Below are 24,041 nucleotides of genomic sequence, written 5' to 3' on the forward strand. Positions count from 1 at the left end.
CTGCTTGGAATTGTTCAGTCTTTTTTACCTTCTCCACAGAAAGACTATCAGGGTACAGCATCCTACTGAATGGAAACTAAATTACTGTCACAAGCAGAACGAGAAAAAAGCTGCAGAAGCACTAGAGCTGAAAGAACAGGTACAGAAGTAAATATAAGCAACACCAGTTCCGGCAGCTGAGGTTCTCCAGAAGATTCTGCAGCAACCCAATCTGTAGGTGGCTATGTGCCTCCTTCAACACTTCCTGGAGAGATCTCATGCTAGAGGATTGTGCCATATGCAGTCTATACATGCTCTGCAGGAAATGTCTAAAGCAGCTGATAGCAAAAACCAGAGACATTACATTATGGTACATTATGGTACCTTATGGTACCTTGAAATTTCAAACCTTTTTTTGTTTCACCAGTATGTACAGGGAAAAAAAATATAAAAGCAAAATACAAATACTCTTTTTTAGCATTTATATAAAACCAGCCACAAACAGTATTACCTTCATGAGAAATTTCTTTCCATGGATTAGGTGGATACATGAAAGCGGCATTCTGGATTTGGTCATGTATGTCTTCATCTTCATTGAATGGAAAGGTACCACTGAGGCTTACATAAATGATGACACCCACAGACCACATATCCAGAGATCTGTTATAGCCTTTGTTCCTTAGCACTTCTGGAGCAAGGTAGGCTGGTGTTCCTACAACTGAACGCCTAAATGATTTCTCTCCAATGATTCGGGCAAAGCCAAAATCACAAAGTTTTACCTGTTTCAAGAAAAATGCGATAGTAAGGCAGAAGTTATTTTTATTATCAAATACATAGTTGAGGAACTTTTACCATGGTTTAGTTGCAAGATGCATCTCTATTGTTCCTTCAAGGACACTTTTTTTAAAGTCCTCTTTGAGAGGAATACCCTTATTCCACTGAGACATTAGACCAGATTACCAGTCCATTGCGTCTCCTCTATTCCTTCACTCCATGAATAAACCACGCTAAAATCAGTAACAGGACAGCTTAGAATGAAATAAATACAGTTTTGGATGGGCCTAACAGCTCAGGCTCCTGGTCAAAGTAGTAATATAAAGTAATACTTATTCATTCATAGCATAAGAACATGGCAAACAGTAAAATTGTTTTACCTATGGCTTTTTCCTAAATGAAGCAAGCTGATAAAATTTAGTTCTTGGACTTCTACTTTTACTGTATTGCGGACCCTGCCTCTCTGCAAACCTTGTCCGATTTCTTCAGAGGGACAGATTTAGCGGCTTAAAAATTCTCACTTAATGCCTCAGTATGGATCCTTCCTTTCCAATTATTGATATTGGTATTATTTACAAATTATCAATAGTGCTCCCTTGTGAATATGGGCAGCTGGGGGAGATTACAGATGAACTCTGCAGACCAAAGGTAACAGGAGCTGATACAAATACCTTTTAATGAGAAATAAAACAATGAGCCAGAAAGTGTATTTAAATATTCTGCAATCTACCTGGCATTTAAATTCATAAAATTAAAGAAGCAGCTCTTGTTCTTCATGAGCTCTATCCTAACTTTCAGAAAAATAACTGTCTTTCCAGCGACTGCCTGCAAATTGTCACTTATCTGGACCAAATCAGCCAGATAAGTAATTTGTGTTGTAATGGTGAGCAAATTAGAAACAATTGCACAATTAGTTATGTCACACTTGAAAATCTAGTTGAATATTTTAGGCAAATGACAAAAGGCAAGGATTTTCAAACGTGTCTTCTTTGGAAAGGTTTTTGAATAAGTGATCAGTTTTTTCATATCTAAAAATTCTGTGTAGTTCCTGGAGGAGATACAGACAGGTCATTAATCACTTTTTTGTTTGTTCATAAAATAATCATTGCTAACAGTTACTAATTTGAACAATTTATCTTAAGAAAGGGCATTTTCTACTTGCCTGTGGGAAAGGATCAGCTGATGCCAATAACACATTTTCTGGTTTGAGGTCACAATGAACAATATTTTTGAAATGAAGATGTCTTAAAGCAACAAGGATCTGTGAAGAAACAAATCAGAAAGAAATTCAGTTTTAAATGTCATACTTGTTTTTGGTTTTGTTTTATATTGTTCAGACAATATCAGTGATCAGAGAAGGAAGGACTGGTGTAGAGAGAAAGAGTCCAACAAGAATGTACCTTTTACAAGAATGTCTATGATGGAAAAAAAAGAAAAAGCAAAAATGTCATCTATTATTTGCTGTGCCTCAAGTTTTCTTGATGTTTCACTGTACGGAATATGATTGTTTCCTCTCCAAAGACTTTATATTCTAAACATTTTTTTAAAAACTAGGTTCTAAGTACTTGTTTACTTTTTTGTGTGAAATCGTTGGATGCAGAAACATTTGCAAAATGACCTTCGAGATCTAAATTCACTCAAAAAATTTCACAGAAATACTAAGTGATTCAATTTAAGCATTTTCTTGAGGAGAGAAAGCATAAGGAGCATTGCATGTATTTTTATTCTGATATACACACAAGAAGATGGCAACAGAGTGCAACAGATAACCATCCTGTTCCTGGGACTTTAACTCCATTGCTTTCGTCTGGTCAGGGGCTGGCAGCATTTCCCACTACATTAGAGCAGGGAATGGTGAAGAATCTGAATGAACCTGGGAAGGCAAGAAACCAAATTCTGAAGTTGGTGGCAATTTTGCCCATGAAAGCCTGAAAACTGCTACATTCTACCCCAATGTCCTGGTGTCAGCTGGGATAGAGTTAACTTTCTCCCTAGTAGCTGGTACAGTGCTATGTTTTGAGTTCAGTATGAGAAGAATGTTGATAACACACTGATGTTTTCAGTTGTTGCTAAGTAATGTTTAGTCTGAAGTCAAGGATTTTTCAGCTTCTCATGCCCAGCCAGCAAGAAGGCTGGAGGGGCACAAGAAGTTGGGAGGGGACACAGCCAGGACAGCTGACCCAAAGTGGCCAACGGGGTATTCCGTACCATGTGACGTCATGTCCAGTATATAAACTGGGGTGAGTGGGGCTGGGGGATATCACCACTCAGGGACTAAACTGGGCATTGGTCAGCGGGTGGTGAGCAATTGCATTGTGCATCACTTGTATATTCCAATCCTTTTATTATTATTATTGTCATTTTATTATTGTTGTTATTATTATCATCATCATAATTTTCTTCCTTTCTGTCCAGTTAAACCGTCTTTATCATCATCATCATTATTACTTTCTTCCTTTCTGTCCTACTAAACTATGTATCTCAACCCACTTTTTACTTTTTTCCTCTGATTCTCTCCCCCATCCCACTGGGTGGGGGGGGAAGTGAGTGAGCAGCTGCATGGAGCCTAGTTGCTGGCTTGGGTTAAACCATGACACCCAGATAATAAACTTCCACCGTAACACTGTTGTTCCTGCTCCTTTCTTTTTCCTGAGTGCCGAAACACAGGCTGCCCTGACTCTGAGGTGGCTCTCTACTCAATAGTGTATCTAAAATTAAACCAGTGTTATGGGCAGCCAAAGAATCAATACGATAATATAACAACAGGAAGAACAAGAAGAATCCCAGATCACATTGTTAACAGAATTCATACAGGAAAACAGACTCGTTTAATCAGAGGTAGTGCCAAGATCCAATTTCAGCACAGAAAATATGCACAAAAGTGCCTATGACGAACTGCAATGGTTAGGTATGGGGCTGTTGAAGAGGCTTAAATTTCTTTGTGTAGGTCTTCAACAGTTTGCTGTTAGTACTTCGCATCCCTTTCTTGTGCTTAATCCTTCAAGCATATGAGAAACTGTAGTTTGACAGCCCTTCCATCCAGTAGCCAGACAGCTAAAAGTGTCTAATTCTAGGTCCTCTTCATGGTTTCCTACCTATCAGATAATGTACACAAAGCTGTCTTACCATCCCTGATATTACATTTCAGGCTTTCATAAATCAGGCAGGTAAATTATGCCAAAAGCAAAACGTAAGAAACAGTGATAATAATTGACCTCGAAACTCCTTCTAGGTCTATAATTAATTTCTTACCTGAGTAATTAAAAACTTTGTTATTCTCTCTGGCAATCTGCCCTTTTCACTTGATAAGATCATCTCCAGCATGTCTCCATGGAGTTTTTCCATAACAACAAACACTCTTTCCGGCGTCTCAAACATACACTCCAGATTCACAACCCCAGGATGATGAAGATTCTATTAAAGATAAATACAGCACTAGATTTCCCAACATAATCAGTAGGTTTTATCATTACATAGCCAGTCTTCAGACCCCCCTAAACCAGTTTCAGTATTTCCCCTAAACGTTTCAGTATTTCATAATTTAAACCGTGTGCCTAAACTGTAGGCAACAGGCATGAAATTTCTAGGGACAATACAAGAGAATGGATGAACTTCAAATTAGTTTAACAAACATACATTTTCCTTATCGTGCCTGGTGCTTAAAACCGCAGAAATTGTAATTCATAACATGACATTGCCAATACATTTGGTCTTGGCTGTTTATGCAGATTAAGCAGCAAAAATACTAGTATTTTTTATTATTTTTGCAAAAATACTAGTGATTATAAATTAAAATAATTATCATATTATCTGGTATTTATAGAAATGTATAAATGGAGTTAATACAGTAAAAAAGAATAGAAAAATACCTGTAAAATTGCAACTTCATTACGAAGTTGACTTTCCTGTTTAGTTGGAAACCTTAGTTTGTCAATTATTTTAATGGCAACATCTCTTCCTGTTTTGCGATGTTTTCCTGCATTAATAAAACAAAAGGCCTCTATCAATTAACATGATTAATTCTGAACAGTGTTCCACTTTCACTGGGTTGTACAAATGGCCACAACCAAGTAATTCTCAGAGCAGGTTTGCAGCAAATTAAACCACTAAGTCATTAAAAGTTTTCTGTCATTTCCCTTCTTTCTACCCTTTGACAAGAGAATTTTTCTTATTATCACCTGACAAAGCTGTTTAAACATGTAAGAAACATACACATACTAGAAAGTCAGCTCTGCATTTCAACAATAAAGATGCAAAGTTAACTTTCTCATATATATATCTCTCTATATGCTTGTTCATATACCTAAGCTGTATTCTCTGCAACTGGCAGGTTGTAGGCTTAGTCCTTCGATAGTAGCTCCAGCCTAGCAAATAATGAAATAGGTGATTGCCCTTAAGCATGTGTGTGCATGTCCCAGGTTTATCAGAGCGCCACAGAGATTCTTCAGTGAGAAATTTGTTGTTAGTTCTCACTTCACACTGTCCAAACAGCTGTACCTAAATACACCCCCAAAAACTGCTGAAAAAAAGGAGGAAAAAGAGAGGAAAAATGGATGAAAAAATAAAAAAGAGAAACAATTCTAACAAACTACTGAAAAACAAAGAAAAAAGCTCACAAAATCACACCAAGAAAAACAACAGCAAGAAGAAATTTTTTTTTTCATCCATTATAGTTCTCAAAAAGAACAGTTTTCTGCACTTCAGGGCTTTCTTTAATAGAACTTATAGAGAATATGAAGCTATTAATATACACCGACCCACTGCGGGTAGAAAACTTCAAATTACAAAAAGACTTTGTCAACAAAAACCAGTTTCACTGTTTAAAGAATACTACTTACATAAAACAATGGGCAGCTAATTTCTGGAACAAAACATTTCAGAGTCCAAATACTTCCGTCATTCAAGAAATTTTCTATCTTAAGCATAATTGTACAACACGCCAAAGTCTTACCTCCATAAACAATTCCAAACTGTCCTGATCCCAACACCTCATCTGGGAAGATCTGGTATACAGTGCTAATATCCTGTTTATATAAACATAACAAATATTAAGCCATGAGGTATGGAAACAAAATTTGTATATCATTTGCTTTTTTCTAGTGGGAATTAGCATACATTTACTATAGTACATTTCAAAATATATTATCTGCCAAAAACATTCACGCAGATTTTCTTAAAAGCCATGTTAACTGCAATTGCTGTAAAAGCTGCTGAATCTTTGATAGGTTTCAGCCACTGCCATGTTCCAGGCAAGTAGCCCCCAGCACATGGTATTATACTTAAAATTTGTGAAACTTGAAGACAAAAGTTCATATGGAAATAAGGAGGGTCTTGTAAGCAACATTCTACCCAGATGTCCCAGGATCCCAGATCTAGGAATGACTGCTGGGTTTCATGAAGAGGAAGACATTACAAATTTAAAATTTTCTTGAGAAAGTTCCTATGTCAGCTCATGTCAGCCACGGAAATGCAAGTAGTTTCTTAGTTTACAGAAAGCTTTGTGAGTATCAGCAGTTCTGGGTTTTGGCATTTTGTGTTTGTCCATTGAGAGATGTAAAATGTTCCATCCATGCCAGAGAGGCAGTCTCACGTCTCACTACTTCTTAGTGCCTAAACACAGGCTAAAGCACAAGCTGTTAAAAGATTCATTTGGGAGACCCAAACAAACCTCAAATCTTGGAGCTCAGTTTCATTTTCCTGATATTTAACCAGCAGCATATATGACTAAGAGTAAAAGAACGCCAAGGAGTTGATAATAAAGGCTGTCTTGCTATTTCTTAGGAAACAAATGGACACATCCCTAGCAGGCAACCTTTTTCTGGCAAATACCAGCGCTGCCCCAAAGCTGTACTTGGCTGCAGGGAGTCCTGTTTACTCCCTCCGCCCACAAGACAGAAAACCAGCAGTGTGACTGTTTACCTTGACCGCATGTCCTGTGTCTAACAGTCCTAGTGTAAAAGAAACTCAGAATTCTTTACGTATGTGTAACAACATATGTAACTCTTCCTTCGGATAGAGTTTCATCTTCGCACAACAGAGAATATCTGATCTCTCAGTGATGACAGGAAATAGTATATTTATCAAGGCTTGTGATTAGCTCTATGAAGTTCAGCTGACAAATTCCATGAACTAATAAGTTCTACAGCTCGCTTGTCCTTTTGGTAATTAACATCCTGCAGGGATCCATAGTTAAATTCTGTGTTAAGTGAAATTACCTATATGTAACTCTTGTGTCTTAAGAAAAGGTACCATGAAGATGACTTTTCTCAAACGTTAGGAAAGCTAATTGTTTGTTAATTTCTACAAAGCAAGTGAAAAATGGCTGATGGGAACTCCTCTAACATTCCTCTTTGCAAAGCAGATCAATGACTTTGCAAGCTTAATAATAGCATGTCTAACACCAGCATCCAAAGAACACTCACCACATTTTCTTGAACTTGGCAGTTTGACACAGAAATACTGATGGATATATCCCCTGGGGAAGAAAGTAAAATATACTTTACATTGCTGTGCTTTTAGTTCAAACATGTAGTAATAGGAAATGACATTTACATTACATCAGTATCTACTGACGGCTCTAGAAATTGGACCAATTAGGTCAGCTTGTTCATCCACCAGCCAGTATAAAATTACACCAGCCCACAAATATGTGACTTGAACAACAGTTTCGCAGTGTATGGAAAAGAACAGAATTATAAATTTCATTATTCATTTTTTAATACTGGAATCTCATAATTCCCATTTATAAGCTTATTATTGCTTTTTTCCATTCTATTTTGGGGCTTTGTATCTCATGCAGGTAACACAACTGCAACTAGGGTAAACTTTTTCTTTAGTGGATTTAATAATAATTTTTATTTATAGTGTCACCTACAATGTATTTGATGCTATTCAGATGAAGGCCAATATGCATTCAAATTGGTCTGCATACTGTTAAAAGTAATATACATTTCAACTGGCTTAAGAGACATTATTAAAACACGTAACGGAAACAAAAACTTGCACTCGTGCTTTAATACAACAAACATCAGATCCAAACTCTACAAATTCAGAGCTTAGGATGTTGCCATAAGCACTCTGAACTACAAACCTACCGAGGGGTTCAATAAAACATGAGAATATGCCTATTGCTCACTGTATTACAAAAAGACGTCATTTTGGGGAGGAAAGAATGGTTCTTTGGAGCACTGCTGCTTCTGTCTCCTACCTCTGGCTAGAATCCTGTTCATGCTGACTTCATTTTCTTAGTATGGATTTCAGCCTCGTCAAAACAAGTGTCCTCTATTACAAAGCCTGTATTACACACTGAAGACACTCACTACTAGTCATCAGCACCTCTCCCAGGTGCAGTAGGTAGCATGAGTAACTTCTGCCCCATATGGCTTATTCCCTCATCCTTTCCTTAGGAATAGACTGGTTTTGGAATGGAATGTTTCAGTTACATAGAGGCTTTTTATCATTGCCAATTTGTTTTCAAATGTATGTACTGCTTTGTGTTTACATGAAAAAAAATATGGAGAAAGACATGGACAAGTCTTACACTTTGAGCAGAAGACAGAAGGTTGCTATCATTCTCACTCCCCACAGGAATTTGTTCTAAAGGTCTCAGACAACCTTAATTTTCACACAAAAACCCCAAAGATAACTATTAACTTGTAAAGAAAATTTTCAAACTTCGCAAGAGGGAGAGAAGACAGCTGTCATTCCCAGTCCAGCATTTTAGGTGATTTGTTTAGCTACGCTGGGTTCAAACCAGGGGCACTAGGCAACTAGCCTGATTGAAATGACACCCAGAATTTGACACTATTTTATGCAGGAACCCAGTCAAGAAAGCAAAGGACAGAGCTGATCTAATCTGATATGGGAGCTGTTGTGCCTGGAGATGTAATGCCACAGCCTGTTGTATTACTTGGTTTCCGAAGGGCTTGCGGTCTCATTAGCATTTTGCGCTGCATTAATAGCATCCAGATGTCAAGTGCTAAAGCGGGTGTATATTGCAACAAAAGGTCTAATCCAAATTGTGTAGACATACCCAAATTTGCTTTACACTGACTAGGCTGAGTACACATAGCAGAGGAAGCACAGCAGCACATGCCTAGCAGTGGGGAATTGTTTGCTCTGTGCTACTTTGTTATCAGTACCTGGGCTAGATTTAAACGAGTTTTATGTTTGGTTTACATAAGCTGTCATCTTTGTTAGAGAACTACCCAAAGGTATGTAAATTGGAGGCAAAGACAATATTCAGTCCTTTTGGTCCTGGGTAACATCCATGCCTTGTTGTGCTTAGAACAGCTGTGCTTCACACTTGAGCTCATTTCATCTCAGCATGAGACAATGTTTGTGGCAGTTGTACAGCCAAATGTGATGAAAGGGAGCATATCATCTACGCTGCAGTGACCTGAAGAGTGAAGAGCTGCTTCTGCAGATAGCTAGAAACATAAATTACAGTCATGATGGGAAAAAATCTATCAATTCCCAACTGGAGCTCAGAAAACTTCATGCCTCTGCAGAAGAAGGCTATTACTCATGTCAGCAACAGAAATGTGGATAAGATGCCTTACTAATGTAACAACTATTTGCTCACTAACAAATCTGCATCTTGTATATTAATACAGATATCCTATTATAAACTGGAAACACATGGATGAGAAACTGTAGTGTTTAAAATAATATGCAGACAGGTGACAAGCCACGACAGAATAGCCTTTACTAGCTGTGCAATACTTTCTTTCAACATGTGCAGAAGATTGAGCAATGTCATTTGTGATATGACTCTACTTATCTGAAATAGAGGAAATGAATAAACTTACTGTGCAGGCTGGGTCCTGACCCAGTTGATGCCCCTTTAGGGATGACGGGCATCAGGGCATGCTGTATGGCCATCTCCCACATTCGTGCCACATCAATGCCAATACCACTGGTGATAACACTGTTATTCAGTGGAACACTTGAGAGGTTTTCTATGTTTTCTCCAACATAATAGACTATATTTGCTGTGCTTATTTCAAAACAATGAGGATTGGCTCCTTGGGGCAGCAAAGTGAAAATTTTTGCAGGTTCCAGAGACAAAATTTCAGACAATGGGATTTCCTAAAATGAAAAAAATGTTTTACTTTCTATATAAAGATTATCAACATATGAAACTAAAGCATGAACTTTAACTGATTTATGATATTAGCTGTTGCTTTTAACCAGATGCTTCTTGTACAAACAAAAAGGTTCTTGTAACCTGAAACTCCATGACACAGAGGACTGTTGATAGTAAAATACTAAATGTTTCTTTCCAAGACCAAGTAGAACTTTAATTATTTAATTAAACTTATCAAAGAGAGCAGTGAGGGGCCATCAGAAAAGAGCAGGACCATCCTTATATCAACAGAACTCCACTAGAAAATTAAACCCTGTTGACTCCTTATTTAATAAAAATTATTTGCAATCAATTATTTGCAGAATAAATCATTCAGCATTAAGATTCCAAATCCACCGTTTACATAGGTGTAAACTTGGTTGTTTCATCCTGAATAACAATTAGGGCATGTTTCACTGATATATTTCATGAGAGGAAGCCGTATGAAAAATATACTTTCCATTATTAAAACTTATTGCAGTAATACCTGAGGAGCTTAACTGCCTCAGGTAAAAGGATATAAGCATTAAAACAATCTTTTACAATCAAAATCACAACATAATGTCCAAAGGACAGAATTAAAATAATACATACTATACCTAATTGTTTGGAAAGAATTTGCATTATGAATGAAAGAATGTCAGATGAGTTTCTTGGCAGAATTTGTCACTGGTACTGAATTGCCCCTGTATAAAAACCTTCCATTTCCACAACATGTATTTTACAGGTCCTTGTTAGCTGACAATTTTCTGATCTGCCTTTGTGAAAGGCAAAACACACATATGCAGCTTAAATAATTAAAACAAACATAGATCAAAGTTATAATACTAGTGTACTTTTAGTAAGTAACTATTAATTCAGCAATTTAGCCATTATATTCTGCTGGTAAAGAGAGAGGCTGAAAAATATTCCTTACTTTGTAATATTTGCTTCCAGTATCATTTTGAAAAAGTGTAATGCATTTGCTGTCCAGTCTCCAGTAATGTCGTTTCCTCTGCAATGAAAAACAAGGGAAAAATCTTTCTAGCATTTTCCAAGTAAATTAATGAAATGTTCATTTCTCAAAAGCATCACTTCCAAAATGTTTTGCTTAAGTTTGAAGAGATGAATTGTGAATGATAAAGATTCTTTTGCTGTTACAAGATTTTTATGAGGACTTTATATTTGAGTTTAGGATTTATAGGGCCACCCTCTGATGCTTCGGTAATAACCTACCTCCGTTCAAATTGTCCAAGTTTTAAAGATTTAAAATGTCACTTTGATGTCGGCATTACTTTCAGCACAATTTGTTACAGGTATGCTGCTAAAATAATTAAACTTTCTTTTTGTATCAGTTATAACACCTCAGCTCACTTCAGAAGGCCACATAGTGAAGTCTTTATTCCTGTTTTAGCAGGTTGGAATGAAAATAACTTTTTTCTATGCTAAATCTATTTTACAAAAGTCTCAATTCACCTTGCAGTAAGATAGCTAGGAGACTGCAGCTGGAAGGCAAAGCTACTTTCCAGAACCCCTAAGGTGTTAACATTATTTTTTACTTCCTTCAGAATGTCTTCATATTTGGCTGCCTATCATAATGCAACTGACGTATTCAGATTTTTTTGTGTTTTAACTGTCTCCTGTTTCTTACAAGCAGTGCCAGTCCTCAGTTATGACAAGTGTAAGGACTTCAGGAATCACAAATACTGCAAAAAAATGCCTTACATGAATGACTGTAAATTATCAAAGTATTGTTAGGATTTGATTCTGTACTATCATATAGTATGTACAGTAAGACCGGTATTTTTTAACATTTCTTACCAGTGTGTCCTTGCTTGTATAGTGAACCATCCAACCCTCCTTCATTACTGTGCTACTTCTCCTTTTTGTGTGCTTCACAGATTGTACCACTCTCATTAATGGAATATTGTTGCTGGTTGAAGGGCTTAAGAATAAATCAATAAAGGCTTTTAAAAAGAAGGTAACTTTGGACAAAAAGAAAAAAAATCTTTTAAATCCGAAAATATATATGTATATATCCAATATCCACATTTATATTTATCGTCACTATCAGACCTGGACCGGACCCTATTTTGTTTTGTCATTCCGAGTTATCTTGAGATTACAAAGAAAAGAAATTGTAATGCTACACCAGGAGAATGTCAGAGACCTTCTGAACGCGCTCCCCCCCCCCCCCCCCCCCAAATATTCCTAAAGATGAGCTAAGATGGGTAAATGACTAGGGCCTCAGCTAGGGTGTGGGAGCCATAGCTCAAGCCTGTGCTATTCATGATTCAGACCAGTACTAGATCTTGAATCTCCCATAACCTAAGTAAACATTGTCCATCAGATTACTGTCCTGTGATCTTTCTTGCTTTCAAACACACAGCGGAGTGATGACGGTTTGTGGAGTAGAAAATGTGCCAGCTGCCTAGCTGCATGTACCCTGGCAGAGCACAGCAGAGAATTTGCTGGAACCTCTAAGAGAAAGGTTCCTAAAGACCTAAAGTGAAGTCCCATTGCCTTGCACTCTCATTACCTTGCACTCTCATGTATGCACACTGAAACTTCCCACGACTCAGCTGACGCACAGTAAGTCGGGAAGGCATGGGAACTTGACAGTATGCCTGATAGCACCATCAGATAAAGTCTGGAATATCTAGTTGGAGAGGTGTAAGAAGCAACCAAGCCCATCTTCCCACTTTCCTTGCTGTTAGAGTTAACCATTCCTAAAGCAGATTCTGCATATTGGAATATGGACTCACAACCTGCTTCAATCCTAAACTGAAATGCTTAGCTATTTCTGGCAGAACTTTAAGTGGAGATGCTGCATCGTATGTGAAAACACAGTGCAGAGAGCTCTTTGTCCTGCTGGCAAAGCTATTAGTGCAAAAACTCCAACAAAAAAAGGGCAGAAACTGCCCAGGAAAAGAATAGTATCTTAAGTTTCCACAGTTATTTTGACTGCGGATGTCTGCAGATGGCCCTGCTTCACTGTAATGCATCCTGGAAATAAGAAACATTTTACGAATTGGCAGTTTCCAATCAAAATGCAAACGATGCGCTGTTTTAAAGTTTCAATAAGACTGTAACATACAGTTAACATCTCTTTTTTGCCTAAAAATGATCAAATGAGCTGCAGTTCCTATTTAACTATTCTTGTCTGTACTGACAAGAGGTTTCCTTTTTTATTTGCCTTTTATAGATCACTTAAAAATAATTCATGAATATGGAGACTACTCTTAGAAATAACTGGAGGAAAGTAGTACTGGAAATACAGGGATGGCCCTCAAGTAAGTAAAACATGTACCTTGGTTATCAATGTTTTATTAGTTATAATTGGATATTTACATTTTGAAAACCTGCAGTGCTGTCCATTTAATACAACTTGGACATTCGAAATGTTATATGACACTGATTTTGTGATATAAGCGCAGGCTTATATTCCAATGATACAAGGTGTCTATATACAGTGTCTATGCAGATGAATACGCCAGTAGGAAAAACAGTTCACTGCTGCGGAAGGTAAAACTGCATATTGTTGAAATGGATTGCTTGCTATTAGTGCAACAGGTATACGTTACTAACAGAGACCTAAGGGAAACGTGTTACGGAGAAAGGCTCCTAGTAAGCAAAATAAAAGAGGAAACTGCAGGTCAAACTGAGACCTGAGAAAGAAAAATATTCTATAGTTCTTCAAGGTACAGAGCCCTTGCATCAAGGAAATTACAACTAAAAGGATCTTAATTCATTTTAGGTTCCCTGACAATGAATAATGCCTACTTTCTTCCCTACTACTCTGTACAGTTCCAGTAAGTGAATAATGTTTTCTTCTCTTCAGACACTTCTGAGGTAAGTTACACAACTCAATTCCTATTTTCCCTTCTGATTAGTCATTTCAAACCACTAATCTATTATGTAACTTGCTTCAAACTACTACTTCACGTTTGTCAAACTTTCCTTCTTTCTAAAGGCATCTAAAAATGCAACAATTAGAGCCGATTATATCATAGCCACTTAGACAGGTTTTTTTATTTTTATTTTTGTTCATTTCAATGACCAAGCATTGCACTATTAGTCAGGGAAAAAATGCTTGTCAAAATAAATAAGTAAAAAAAAAAAAAAAAGAAAAAATTGTTCTCTATTGCTCATGCACAAATAGTTTCACAACATAATAAGAGAACAGACCTGTAACAAACAGGTGCATCAGTTTTCAGCTGCTAATTCAACTTAACAATAATTTTTAAGCTTCTCTTAAATTCCTAATGCATATATTCAGTGAAGCAATCTCACTGCAATTTCAGAACCACCACATGTCACTAGCTCTCTCCATTCTCAGTGAGAACAATGTCCATGTATATTGCCCCTTGAACCCTAGAGATGATACTTCAAAATAAATACAAAAGAAGATGGAAAGTACACTCACTCCCCAGCTCACCTGATCATCCTGTTAGACTCATCCTGATCCGGATCAGCATCTTGCATTTCTCCATTGTCACTATGGCATCCTGTCATTGACATCTCAGAATCATGAGCTATAGATTCTTCCATGTCATCTATAAAACCGCTGTTTCTTTCACTGTCATTGTCGTCACTCCCTTCTTCCATGACCACATCTGACTCAGCCCCAGGACTAAGAAGATCTGGAATATCATTTCTGAAGTTATTATCTGAAAACATACAATACTCCAATCGCAACATCCTGACACATTTTGAGCTTCAGAAAAACTCAGGTTCTCTTTGGAACTCCATTGCTTGGGTCTATCTCAACTCAGTACTCTTTGCAGGTGAAGTGTGGTTTTTAACCAGTCATTTAGAAAATCATTACAGAAAACTGGAAGTGCATCAAACCAAAATATTTTCAGAAATACAAGTTTCTATTAAAAAAAAATGCCAAAGTCAAAGCAGAATTTCTTATCCATGGACTTCTATCAAACATTCTATACTCATGAGCTTTACTTCTGAGATCTTCTGGCAGATTTTCTATACAGCTTGAACATTGTGTTCTGGCCTGATGGCTGTTGGCAGGCTACAGCTGCAAACTGAGGCTAGAAGAACAGTAATTTCAAAACTAGGAATTTTGTAATATGATGATGACATGATGATGAACTACTGAAATAACTCCCAAGACAATTACTTATAATGTGAACTATATTTTTTCGAAAAAAAGGTATTTCCTTTGCAGCAGTGTTCTCTGTGAAGACTGCACAGTAATCCATGCTATTGAAATAATGCTCCTGCCTTTAGAAAATAAATATTAAATAAATATCAAAAAGTCTTATGTGAGATAGCATAGAAAAAATACAAAGACTTAGGATTTAACTTATTTGACTATGGCATATTATTAATAATATCTTCCAGCTTATATTTAAATTATGTTAAACTTTCCAATTTCAAGATTAGATACGCCTAAACAAGATCAAAGTAAGAAATAACTTTTTATTGTATTGCTGCTTGTGAATGGATTTATCTGGAAGACAGAAAGGAAGAGAAAAATTTAAACTTATTTACCTAAGGACTTACATTACAAAACCAAACAAACCAACTCTTCCCCCTTGCCCCACCCACAAAAAACCCCCCAAAACAAAAACAAAAAACGGGGGGCATTTTGTTGAAACTCAATCTGCTGCTATACAGGCTGTGATCTAACATGTCAAAATCATCAGTCCTGTTAGTAAAGACAGCATTAGTTTTTCTGGGATGTTTACAGTGTTTCAGAAATTTGAAATAAGGTTAAAATCACATGGAAGACACCAAATATTCTCACCAAGAAACTTTTGCCTAATTGTGTGGAGGAAGGTTCCTGACAGTCAATGTAGATGATGCCCCAAAAGAAAAAGCACGCTGAACTGGCTGACAGCAAAATGTTTTAAATTGATGGCATTTCACTCAAATTGGAAGTGCACAGCTGAAAAGTTTCTTTCCACGTACAGTAGTCTTAAAATATTTGGATATAAGCTACTGATGTGTGATTAAGAGACACATTATACTTCATCTCTAGCAGAAACAGTCATCCAGTCATGAATGACACTTTACAGTGCAAGGCTCTCTCTTTGCTATTCCTACAACACTTTTCTAATATCTATTTTTAATAAACCCACAATCAGTTAAAAATAACCTCCTACATTTAGTATATATTGTGTTTATTAATGAGACCATGCTTGGAATTTTATTGCTTCAGCTCTTCCTTTACTTACTATTTTGGGGAAGATGTATCACACAGCAGATGGACAGAGTGACAGATACTGTATTTTATTTATTAAGTTTGAAAATAAAGTGAACCAAATTACTGTAAAAATAGAAAGGAGATACCAGAATGAAATTGCCTTTGATAATCCTAAGGACTCCATATCAGTCATTTAGGGGACACAATTAAGAGTTCTACTTTGATGCTATGGATACCATACTATGGATATTATTTGGTGGGGAAAAACCAAATTCTATAAATTTTAAGATGGAGAGCTTCAAGCAGTACACTTGGAGTAAGCTTGGAGTACGTGTTCTCACCCCAAGTGGCTTTGCACAAGCTTTCCTCACTCAGCTCTTCCTCAGACAAACCATCACTTCCCACGAGCCCAGCATCAGATTCACGTGTAGGAGGCAAGTCAACAAAAGTAGCGTGTTGCTTGTGGAGCAAAGGCGGGGAGGGGGCACAGAGGGTGTGTTGGAGGGATGAAATACAGCTAGCTGCCTCAGATGGAAAGAGGGAACTTCAAGGTGTGATTCAGAAACAAATGTAAATTTTGTTCTTTTAGTCCAGCTGTCCAGAAACAAGGCTTGCCTTCCTCTCTCCTCTTAGCAATTTTGATCAATCCCGTTTTGCACTCCTCTCTAAAACTGCACCTATGCAGGAAAAATTTTATCGTTTATGAGCGGATTTAGTTACTTCCTCTGACTGTAAATCACAGGGATTACCACTATCAATGGAATTAACATATCATGGTGTATGTTTAGCTCTCTGATTTGAAAATCAAGCCATAAACTTCCATAAGCATTGTTACTTGCACTCCTGAAGAAATAGTTATGTTAGGGGATGGTTAAGGGTTAAGTGAGGTATAAATGGTATAAAGATTAAAAAAAAAAAAAAAAAAAGTGACTCCAAGAGTCTGGCTTGAGGTGCATCAGAGAGGACATGCAGTAAGTGCAACATCAGCCTTCCAGAAAATCATGCACCTTATCATGTTTCAAGTTGGATACTCAGCATCTGAAATACTTTTGCCTACGCTAATTGCCATTAAACAGAAAACCTTTGTAGTAATACAGTCACACTACTATGAGAAATACTACGAAAAATATTAGTTAACATTCCTAATTTTGGAAATTCTTGATATCTCTTCAATAAAGTAGATCACCGATAAAGTTTGAAAAAAGGATGCCTAATAAGGCAATACTTTATTAACCTCAGAAGCAGTTTAGGCTGACAACTTAACATGGTAATATGCATTAGAAACTGAACACTTCACCACACTTCTCATTCCCTTATCACACAGAAAAGCGATATTTTCAAGGCAATCAACAACTCATCTACAACCACCCTTTTTGTCTCCAGTACCGTCTGCCAAGCCTACCCATACATTCCTATACTTGACACAAAACTGAAAGCACATGTATGGGAAAATCAGCAGATATTCAAGCCTTTATTTCTGGCAACTGATACAATTAGTTTTATGCCAACAGTAAGCAGTGGCATTTTTTGCTGGAGGGCCTTCCCAGTTCTTCCAGGTATGCTTTTCCTTCTCAGGAAGATTATCCTAAAACAAACACTTTTTTTCCCCAGATTAAAAAGCAATCTTGTGCTTGTATCTGACAGGTGAATGCCAACTTCTCATGCATGTGGCTTTTTGCTTTACTCTGGCATTCTGCATTCAACAGGCCATGATGACCCAGCCATTCTGCTGCTGACAGCACCCCTATGGCACAGCTGAGCCTGCCTGTCAGTGCCACCTATTTGGAAGACACACGCTTCAAGCTGATGGTGTATGAGCCACTCGCTGGGTTCCTCCCACACTTCATCTTTGACATAGAACAGCAATATTGTGGAGGAAAGGCCACTCCCAAGCAATGGAAAAACATGTCTTTGTACACGTCACAGTTTTCCATTTCTTTTTTATTTAACTGATGGTTTAAACAATGACGGAAACAATTGTTAAGGCAACTTACCTCCATTAATGGCAACTTCCCCCAGGCAGTTATTTGGCACTTTAGGAGCACAGCGTTTGTGACAGTTGAACCTACAGTCTGTTAAGGAGAATGGGATAGAGTAAAATTATTTCTCTTTTTGTGTGACACAATTATAGCTTTTCCTGCTATCCAGCCTATAAATGTCAAGCCCTACCATCTCACTCATACAAAGTTAACGTGTCCAGAGAGCGTTCCTGAGCCTGGCTGCACGTCACCTGCCAGCGGAAGGGACGGGATGAAGATGCTAGAAGTGTGCTTCCCTGAGGGGGAAGGAAGCGTTACCGGGGGTGGTTGGGTGGAGGCACTAGCTGCAGCTGAAGCGTGTGCTCGCCTCTTCTAGAGGAGCGGTCGGGAGACCCGAGTCCTTGGCTGCAAAGCCAGAGCTGCTTTTCCACTGAAAGAAGCTGATCTGGCTGCAGTATATCCACTGCAGCTCGAATGACTGACTACAAATCAAATGCTGAAGACTGAAAACTGAAGCAGCAGAACCCTAGCCAGCAACTGTAATTGAGAAAATATTTGTTCTTTGCGTTGCAAAGCAACTTCTAGACAGCTTTCAGTGGAGGGGTCCTTCAATACCTTCCTTATTTCCCAGCTAATTTTATTTCACTCTACCTTTAATTTTTTCATATGTGTAAGTAGCACTTTATTAGATGTCATTTTAACTGTTTTCTTTTGGCTTATGAACACATTTTACTTAAAGTAAGAGCTGTAACTTATTAACGCACCTGGAAAAGCAAAGAGTCAGGAAGGAAGAAATATACTAAGGACGTCTATATCCTTGTAATTATTTAACTTCAGATTGATCCAAAAACCAACTGAGGTACAGCAGTGCCAAACTGTAGGTAAATATTTTTTTTTAAAAATCAGGTTAATATTTGCTTATGTCCTGGGATTCAAAATGAACTGAAACAGACGATGCCTTCACAGAGATTTTGCTTTAGTTAAATCACATCACAATCACATCTTAAGTTAAATGAATGCAACTTTGAATTTTTGCAGGGTGTTAGTTCAAAGAAGTAACTCAAAGTATACCAATTAATTCTATGAGAGTTATTGTTTATTTTAATAGAAGGAAGGTGATTTTAAGGATCTGTTAGCCAACATTATCTAATACCACAGCATGCACAATGCTTTGTATTTATGGGCACTCTAGCTGGCTAAGGTGAGCCAGTAATCTGGGCTACAATCCAAGGGGCTTGACACACTTCGGCACCTGCTAAGGTACAACACCATGAGACTTGACAGCACATTAGTCACATTGAAAAAACGTGAGTTTAAATTTTCATATAAGCTCACCTTATTTTATTTCCATTACAACTCCCCCAAAACCCTGAACTGCTGGGACTCAGGCACATGCTTCAATTCAAGCATAAGACTGTAGATTGAACACAATGAAGATAAGAATACAGTCTTTTGTGTTAACTATTCTGCTGTAACCGCCTGTGAGCACATGCTCACCCAGTGCCAAATACAAGATAATTTACACCTGAATGAAAAAGATGCGAGTGACTGCAGATATACCACAGGGTAAGAATGAACAGCCACACAGACAGTTCCTGCAGAACAGCAATTACCGTAATTTTGGTTTCATTATCCTTAGCTTTTATGTTCCTGAAGGGCGTTTACTTACCTTTGCACTGCAAACCCTGTCTAAAGAGCCCTTTGAGAAGCTTCTTACAGTACTGGCAAACTGTTGGCCGTGTGTAAGAGTGGATGACAAAAGTGTGAGGCACTTTAACCTTGGACAGTAAGATCTTGTCTAGCTGAATAGGTCGCCCAATGTATGACTGTGAATTTGATCTCTTCTCTCGCCCAGTGAATGATTCTGATGGTGTCTTTTGCTGTGAAATACATAAAAAGAACATTTGAAATAATCATGATTTATTCATTTTTAGAAGAGTATCATACGTCATACTCACCTCAAGAACAGTAAGTCATATGTCATAAAAAGTAATGTAAGTGCTTTTACAAATTAATAGAACATGCAACACACCCCTCTCAGACTGCTTTTGAAAAACTGGATTGGTATCAAGCAATATCTTTGCCAACACTACTATCATACATTTCACATTGTGGATGAAATGAGTTTTTATTTAAGAAAAAAATTAATTTTTATGAAAATGAAAATATTCACTGAAGATTTCTCAGAAAAGCATTTTGCGTTCCAATAAAAAAAACCAAGCCATTTTTACCTCTCTTATTTTCTGTTTTGTATCAAAGGTAACCTTGAAAGGCTGTATATTTTTGCATAAACATTAAGAAAATTATTACCTTAATCTGTGTGCATGCAGGTTTTGATAGAACACAAATCAGTACTTTCTATTCCCTTTATTTATAATTTTTGCTATCACTAACCTTACCACATTCAGATTATGCACAATAGATCACAATAGGTATTTAAATACATATATATAAATACGTGTATGAAGTGAGACACACAGTCTAAGGCATGGAATCCACAGAATCCCTGAAAGAAACAAGTTACCTTATTTTCTCTACGAAATTAATTTAGATGTAAATATGGTAATTACCCCAGGAAACAACTGACCCAGAAAACTGCCTTCTCCTAAGAACTGCCCTTCAGAAACCATCAAACTACACCCAGAGTTAACATGGAAAGGAGAAAAAAAAAGTGGCAAGATGCAGCTTGATCACTGAAAACTCAGCATCTTCTTGCCATCATCTGCAAATAATCTGATACCTGAAGGCTAGAAAATGAGTCATTCCCAGTGAGCCTACACTGTTCAAAAAGTTGTAGTAGCTGAAACTTCAGATTGGCCTAACTTGAAAAACAGTTTTGCTTCAAACTAATAATGTTATAGGAAATTCTTCATCTAAGGTGGCGATTGATTATTATTCCCTCGTCACCAAAATATAAAAATACATTTCTGTACGCTTCTGTCTGAGAATCTTAGAGTAAAGAAGGTATTTGAAAGTCATTATGATGGCAGAAGAACCTAAAGAGGTCCAAGGCTTTGCCTTCGTAGTGTATTTGCCATGGAGAAAAAAAAATATTTCTTCCTTCCAACGTTCAGATAGGTTTCTTACTGTGAAGATCAATTACTTTAGTTATACTGTAGAACTGTCTGTTTTTCCAAAGAGGCATATGCAATAGATTTGCTGAACATTAGAGCTAGCCTGCTAACTGACAACAATGCCAACATCACATGCTTATCCATTGCATAAATGCAGTCTTGTCAAATCAAGGAAAAATATGCAAAATACACTGTGTGAGCCAGGTACATATGGTCACCATAAACAAATTAGATCAAAACAACTGTAAAAAAGCATCTGTCTTTTCTTTATCACAAATAATAGTGGAAAAAGTGTGAGTACATACTTTGATATTATGTGTTTACTTCCTGAGTTTTAGATCCTCACGAAGTCAACATGAACAGGACTTTGGAAGGGAGGGTAGAAGCTCAGCAGGCAGAAAAGAATGAGCCCACATATACAGCACAAATTGCATTGCTCAGCTTGTGCAAACTACCTGCAAAAGAAAGTCCTCAGTACTTGTGGACAGGACAAAATACACAGGAGGAGCCAGAAATAGTTACGCGGTCCTCTCAGTCTTGTATGTAGAATAGGGACAGTTTTGGCCCAGACTGATGCTCCTTCAGTCTTAGTGCAGTGCCTTACAAGTTACATCCTCAACCCTATGCTACGGTCAGATACCTAGCTCTGAATTTGCTCTTCAGTGCTCACAAGAACAGTTATACATCTGACATACTACATTTTAATCTAAGTATTTTCTTTTTGAATAAAGTAATGCTTTAATGGTTTGCCTTAATTCTAATCACCACCTGCAAGGCATCAGTCACAACACTTTGCTGTCTTTGTCTTGAATACGGACATTTGGTGGACTTTTCACATGTAGTGACGGTATTCTCTTAAAATGTACTTTAATTGAAAAGGAGTAAGACTTTCTTAAGGGGAAAGTGTTCTATTGCTTGCTTTCATTATGTCACTACAACAAACTGATATTTCAGTTTACTGTTCTCACCACTAGAGCTATTTCTTGACAGTCTTACTCTTGTCTGAAGTACGAGTGATCCAAGTACACCCAAACATTATGATCTCTCTTAGAACCCTATCTAATATCACCTAAACTAAAACTACTTTGTATTGTCATTCTTTGCCTTCGTCTTCCAAATTATTGCCTAATCAAAAATTACTTTGACAGCTGAATACTGCTGAAAGCTTTTAAAAGTCCTAATTACTTACATCTAGTTAACCTCATGCTCAAAGCATTTTAGGAAGTTGGTTTTGCCCAGTTTTTTCTCACCAAACCTCTTGCAGGCTTTAGAAACTTCAGTAGTGTTGCTGAAATGTACTGAGACTAATCTTAGGCCCTTACATGACTAACAGAGACAGGCTTCCCTACGGCTTTGGCTCTGACTGCTGAGATGTGCTGCCTAGATGATGTCTGATCAAACGTCAGGTGTGGTACAGTATGAGTGTGGGACAAATTATTTGCTATCATTTTTGCTTTTTCAGTTTGATGGCAAGATTTCAGCTTTAATATGCTAGTATATGCTTCTGGATGGTTCTGAGAAAACTTCAGGTTGGACAAAAAGCAAATTCTAGATGCTCTACATTGAGTCAATCCTTTCTGAAAGATAACTCTGCAACAGTCACTCATCATACCATCAGCTTTGATCAAATACTGAGTTACCATTGATAAAGCTTTTGTCCTGTTGTTTATTAAACTTGTTTCTTGAAATTTATATCGGTCAATGCACAGTTATAATTTTTGAAGGATTTACTTCAAGTCTCACTTTACACGGTTGCCAAGCAATGTTAGAGAATAGGCGACTTTTGCTAGTAATTTAGAAGGGTTCTCTACAGTTCAAGTGGATACTAAACAAAAGATAAAACATTGGAAGACCTACTGTAGGATGTCAGTCTTGAAGACTGGTCCCTACTTTAATTTTTTTAATGCGATTTTAATATTCAAACAAGCTCAGTAACAAATGAACACAACAGTTTCACCACCTTCACTTCAAAACAAGTGAAACTAAATAGGTAGGCCTAAACTCACTCTAACAAATTTTTTGTAGGCAAAATCCATCAGCTTTTTCTATTTACAGAAAAAGTATTTCAGCTTTTCTTTGCCTTTCTGCAAGCACTGGGCTGCTATGCAATAGTAGCATAGCACACCGTGTAACACACCAGCAATTCTTAATTTACAGTCTCTTCAGGTCAAGTAAGAGCTAAAGCCGAGTTTCACCTTCTCCCATACTAGAAAAGACATCAGCAGTCATGGATCTGGTCTCTCTCCTGCGTGCCCAAGCCTGATATGACGGACTCACACTCCTTCCCTCTTCCAGCCGGAGGCAATGCGACCCTCGGCTCCTGCTCAGAGGCAGCAAGGGAAGGGAAGCTGGTGACAGAGAACTTGAGGCAGCAGCAGCCAGAGCATCACTCCACACCCCTCTGATGACTGACTGATTAGGAGGAGGAGTACCTCCTCCCTCTTGTCAATGACGAGCTTCTCCTCACAGTATCTTCCAAAACTTCTGTGAATATCCCTCAAGTTTAACTTCCAGCACTCCCAGCACCAGACAGATGCCACAATTTAAAGCCCCTGAAAGAAAAGGAAACCAGGAACTATCCTATTTTCACTGCAAAAGCAAGAATCTCTTCCACAAAGCACCTTCTTCAGTCGGTGTGCCTGGTTTGTTAGAAAGATAAATTAGTTTTTCCTGGTAGTCAGCCAGACTACTGACTCAGCAAATCTGGAAACTTCCCAGGAAATGATTGCTTAACTGGATTACACCATGGAAACAGCCTGCACAGCTCCAAACACTAAACAGTCCTTTAGAACAACCATCCTAGCAAGGTAATCTGTACTTTAACAGCTCAGAATATGATTTTCCAAGTCACAACAAACACATGTGCAGATACTTAACTGTTTGGATGTCCAACCAAGCCAGTGACACTGATCACATCCAGAGACTTCAATTCAATTATGCCTTAAACTACGAGAATCTAATTG

At 37.6% G+C, this 24,041-nt stretch overlaps 1 protein-coding gene across 5 annotated transcripts in view; it reads right to left on the reverse strand.

The window, feature by feature from the left end:
• PRKD1 (protein kinase D1) overlaps window positions 1-24,041 on the reverse strand; it is a 154,819-nt gene that overhangs the window by 13,874 nt on the left and 116,904 nt on the right. For all 5 annotated transcript variants that reach the window (XR_008234484.1, XM_052782525.1, XM_052782526.1 and 2 more), the window contains 12 exons: window positions 19,674-19,884; window positions 18,020-18,097; window positions 14,298-14,502; window positions 11,681-11,804; window positions 10,797-10,874; window positions 9,564-9,843; window positions 7,176-7,228; window positions 5,705-5,777; window positions 4,623-4,729; window positions 4,006-4,167; window positions 1,916-2,014; window positions 491-758 (listed from right to left, as the gene is read on the reverse strand). Coding sequence is in view for 4 of the 5 variants with exons in the window: in XM_052782525.1 (XP_052638485.1) it covers window positions 491-758; window positions 1,916-2,014; window positions 4,006-4,167; window positions 4,623-4,729; window positions 5,705-5,777; window positions 7,176-7,228; window positions 9,564-9,843; window positions 10,797-10,874; window positions 11,681-11,804; window positions 14,298-14,502; window positions 18,020-18,097; window positions 19,674-19,884 (1,738 nt within the window). In the remaining variant the exon portion in view is untranslated. The remainder of the gene's footprint in view (window positions 1-490; window positions 759-1,915; window positions 2,015-4,005; window positions 4,168-4,622; window positions 4,730-5,704; window positions 5,778-7,175; window positions 7,229-9,563; window positions 9,844-10,796; window positions 10,875-11,680; window positions 11,805-14,297; window positions 14,503-18,019; window positions 18,098-19,673; window positions 19,885-24,041) is intronic.

The sequence above is a fragment of the Harpia harpyja genome, chromosome 3, assembly GCF_026419915.1.
Source record: "Harpia harpyja isolate bHarHar1 chromosome 3, bHarHar1 primary haplotype, whole genome shotgun sequence".
NCBI classification, from domain to species: domain Eukaryota; kingdom Metazoa; phylum Chordata; class Aves; order Accipitriformes; family Accipitridae; genus Harpia; species Harpia harpyja.